The sequence below is a fragment of the Mytilus californianus genome, unplaced genomic scaffold (assembly GCF_021869535.1).
Source record: "Mytilus californianus isolate M0D057914Y unplaced genomic scaffold, xbMytCali1.0.p SCAF_3, whole genome shotgun sequence".
Lineage (NCBI taxonomy): Eukaryota > Metazoa > Mollusca > Bivalvia > Mytilida > Mytilidae > Mytilus > Mytilus californianus.
In genome coordinates this window covers 119064000-119068428 of record NW_026262679.1, presented here as the reverse complement: position 1 = coordinate 119068428, position 4429 = coordinate 119064000, and the positions used below count along the sequence as shown (strand labels likewise).

The window sequence follows — 4429 nt, the reverse complement described above, 5'->3', positions numbered from 1 at the left end:
AGGGGTTCGATTTCCCAGGTAAATTTATGCGAAAGGTTATCTTTCTTCCAATTTCTTGCTTCATTTTGACAAATTGATTTTTTTCTAATTTCGGTGTAAGGCTATTTTATTGATTTAGATATCGTGTGAGTAAAACACATAATTTCAATGCAAAAAAATTATATTTGGTAACTATGTACAAATGATATCACTGTCTTTTATTACGATGCATCCTTCAGTAGGCTGAAAAAGAATAAAAAAAAGATGTTTGATATTATTATTATTATTACTATTATTATTATTATCATTATTATTATTATTATTTTAAGGTAATTAAAACAATATAATGTCTCAATTTTCCTTGTGATAATAGGAAACATTCAATTTTTAAGTATCGAGAAATGCTAAATACTTAAAAATGGTGCAACAATTAAGTATACCTTTTCAAATTAGTGACCTGGTTAATATGGCTATTTAACGTGGTTTTATGTCGAGAATGGCTTTATTTAAGATTAATGATTAGGTATTGTGTCCTGTAGTGAATACAAATATTCTTTGCCTTCCGATTGAAAATTAACAATGTTTACATTTGATCACCTCTGAAATATTTAATTGATAATACACAAATATAGCCCTTTGATCATTACAAGCTTTCATCTACCCAAATGGAAGTATATTGACTGAGAACGAAGTACTAGTCGACAAAAAAAAACATTTGACTGACACGAAAAGTTGACAGGTTATTTTCCTAACATCATATTTTTCTAAATTTGTGACTTATTTTCAATAATGATCTGGTTTTATTTTTGTTTGTGCTAATTTTTTAAGAACGTTATATTGAAATCTCTATTTTGATTAGCTGAATTTCCTAATTACCATCCAACCAAATATAACTTTTTAACGATATCTTTTAACAAACATAAAATTAATAAATTTATTTTTGGTATAACCAAGTAAATAAATGCTTTCATAATAGAAATAGATGACACAAATCAGAAATGTCATGCTCAGGAAAGATGTTTTCAAATACTTCCAGTCGACGAAGGTAAAATTTCTTCTCATAATTAAAGTTATTTCCGGTCACGAGTTGAATAAGACCGAATAAAGAAAGAGATGGTAAAGTTAATTATTCGATATTTGATTGCAGTATTATGCAATAATGTTCGCAAATGCAGCCGCATTTTGTAGCTTACAAATGATCAAGCTTGTTCTTTTACGCTTAAAAAGGAAACACGTCTAGGCATACGCCACTTCAGAAACAGTGAAAAAAATATATTTATATATGTGCCAAGGCGGTAGTGAAATATGAACAAAAATAAATGCACGAGACATACACTGGCTATAAACCAATTAAAATCCAGGAAACTTATGAAAAACGTAGTTTAAAAAAATTGGCGGCAGTCGATCAAAATTGCAGGGTTTTATAATAGGTTCGATATATTTCCCGATACCCTCTGTATTTCAATGCGTAACGAATGTATTATACTGATGACTTTTGTTTTGTACTAATGACTATTTTCAGATTTATCCTCACTCGCTTTCCAGCAAAATACAGCTGTTATTTGAGTAATTAACAACATAGGGATCTTGTTTTAAAAAATAATTTTACCCTTTTATTGCATAACATTGCTTCCCGACATAATTGCCCTTACAATATTTGTTTTCAATGTTAAATGGTCTTTTTCGAAAAAGACAACCTCATAAGTTTATATCGTATACTGCTTACAATATATTCGAAGCTTAATGAGGAAAACATCTATAATACAAGTTTGACAATACATCACTGTATAAACACGTTTATCAAAAATGTATTTACACCTAAGTAGACTTTAATCTCTCTGTTCACGGGTAAATAAAGAGCCTTTTAATCAAACAAAGCATACTTATTTAGGATTATAAAATGATTGTGATTCGAATTTTAAGGAACTCTTTCCAATCACTATAATAATATTTCACTGATTTGGTTTGTTATACGACAGTATGCTTATTGTGTGAGCTTTCTATTGTAGTTTTATGCGATACTTCCTTATATATAGCTTATATACTATCTTTAACAGACAAGCAAAAATATCCTGATTTTGCCTTAACGACTTTCTCTAACACATCCAATATGTATCTTACCTTTTCCACCATAACTTCCATGTCCATAGCCATTTCCTCTACCGTATCCACCCTCGTAGCTACCATAACTTCCATGTCCAGATCCTATTCCTTCAAGGTATCGTCCACCATAGCTACCATCACCACCGTATCCTCCATTGTGTCCTCCACCGTATCCCTTTCCACCCCCGTAGCTACTATAACCTCCATATCCATATCCATTTCCGCCATTATGTCCTCCACCGTAGCTCATATGACCTCCATGTCCATATCCGCTTCCTCCATTTTCTCCATTATAGCTACCATAACCTCCATTTTTATACCCGCTTCCAACGCCGTTACTACCATAACTGACACCACCATATCCATATCCACCATTATGGTTACCATAACCTCCATGTCCATACCCACTTCCTCCACCATTACTGACACCACCATATCCATATCCACCATTATGGTTACCATAACCTCCATATCCATACCCGCTTCCTCCACCATTACTGACACCACCATATCCATATCCACCATTATGGTTACCATAACCTCCATGTCCATACCCGCTTCCTCCCCAATTACTGACACCACCATATCCATATCCACCATTATGGTTACCATAACCTCCATGTCCATACCCGCTTTCTCCACCATAACTAACACCACCATATCCATATCCACCATGGTTGCCGCCTTCGATGGCTACACTATACCCGCTTCCTCCACCGTATCCTTTTCCACCACCGTAACTACCATAACCTCCATTACCATATCCACTTCCTCCATGGTTGCCGTATTCATTTCCACTACCATAGCTACCATAACCACCACTACCGTGGCTATCATAACCTCCACCAATATGTCCACCTCCTACAACCATAACTCCTCCCCCACCATAATTTCCATGTCCATAGGCAACACCAAAAATGGCAATAAGAACGCAAATGGATAACTTCATCTGCAAAAGTCAAATGAAAAATTACTGCGATGATATAGAAGATTGAAATGTTTTAAAAGCAAAAAAATGCTTTCATTTTCATGTATCCTTCTCTTTAAATTCCGATTCTTTAGAGCAAATGGTATATTTTCACGGATGTTTCTATCAATATAACTTTTTATCACTTCATGTATTCTTCCAAAAAAAAGATTAACTATAGCATAGACTAGTAAACGAACTTTGATATACAATTGTTATTTTGATCTGAACAAGTCTTTGAAGTCTGATCAACATATAATAAAATCTTTTTCAGTCTTTCAGTCAATTTTTAGATCTATTTACTGCGGTAAAAGTCTGATCAACATATAATAAAATCTTTTTCAGTCTTGCAGTCAATTTTTAGATCTTTTTACTGCAGTAAATTCAGTACTTTTCACATGACATTTCGCTTGCAGTCAATTAAGATCTGTTCAGTTATTTACCTATACACATCATACTGAATTGTATGAAAAGCGATTTGACTACAAGCAAATTGTGTGAACAGGACTGAATTTAACGCAGTGGATAAATCTGATAATTTATTATTCAGTCTTTTCGGATGGTGTTTATTAGTTAAAATGACCGTTTCAGATCAAAATTGGTAAACTACTGATAAAATCGACTTTGTCATACCTGCATTTTTATGCGCCTCTTATATCTTAACTCAGAGTTCAATGATTTTCAAATTCTTCACAGAACAATGCTTTTGCGCCCCTTCTTCTTTGTTTTTGATCGAACTGTTTTTTGGGGATTTTTTTAGTATTGCTTGTTTTGGGATTATGATGCAGGAATATGCTCTCTGAATGAATTTTAATTTTATAGTTCATATAACTATGTAATTTTAGAGCTACAATTTCAATTCCTTTAAGGCAAGTCTGATCTTAGACGGTAATGAAAGTTTTTGTGGGACCTTTCTGGTTCCTTTAAGTCAATATAAACTAAGGTGGGTATGTCTTTTTGACTTTTGCGATCGACAACGTTGTTCGTTTTTTGCTATTCAAAGGTTTGTTCTTTGTTGGAGGTTATTCCCAAATGCGCGTTGGGATCTAGGACAACATAACTTACGTGCCTTTTTTCTCTGTTAATATTTAAAAATGAGAATACGGATGTATTTACAAAGATTATAAAGTTGAACAAATGATATAAAAGCCTAAAAAATCTATTTCTTCTTCGTTATGTTTATAATATAAGGCAGAGAAAAAAACATCTTGAGGTCCGTGTGTGACCTGATGCAAATATTGCCACTTAACCCAAAACATAAGAAAAATTACTTGTTCTATGGCTATTGTTTTATCTTCATTATATACAGGTATTTTGTCGTTAACCAATTAATTATTTCAACAAAGAAAATTAACAATCTGATCTTTTATTAGACCCCAA

General features: G+C 33.0%; 1 protein-coding gene across 1 annotated transcript; it reads right to left on the bottom strand.

The window, feature by feature from the left end:
- Positions 1 to 214: 214 nt before the first annotated feature.
- On the bottom strand, positions 215 to 3688 carry LOC127733737 (uncharacterized). Its single transcript, XM_052243053.1, has 3 exons — positions 3683 to 3688; positions 2101 to 3031; positions 215 to 222 (listed from the first exon to the last, which is right to left on the bottom strand). Exons 1-3 carry the CDS (start codon positions 3686 to 3688, stop codon positions 215 to 217), a joined length of 945 nt encoding a protein of 314 aa, XP_052099013.1.
- Between the last annotated feature and the right edge of the window lie 741 nt (positions 3689 to 4429).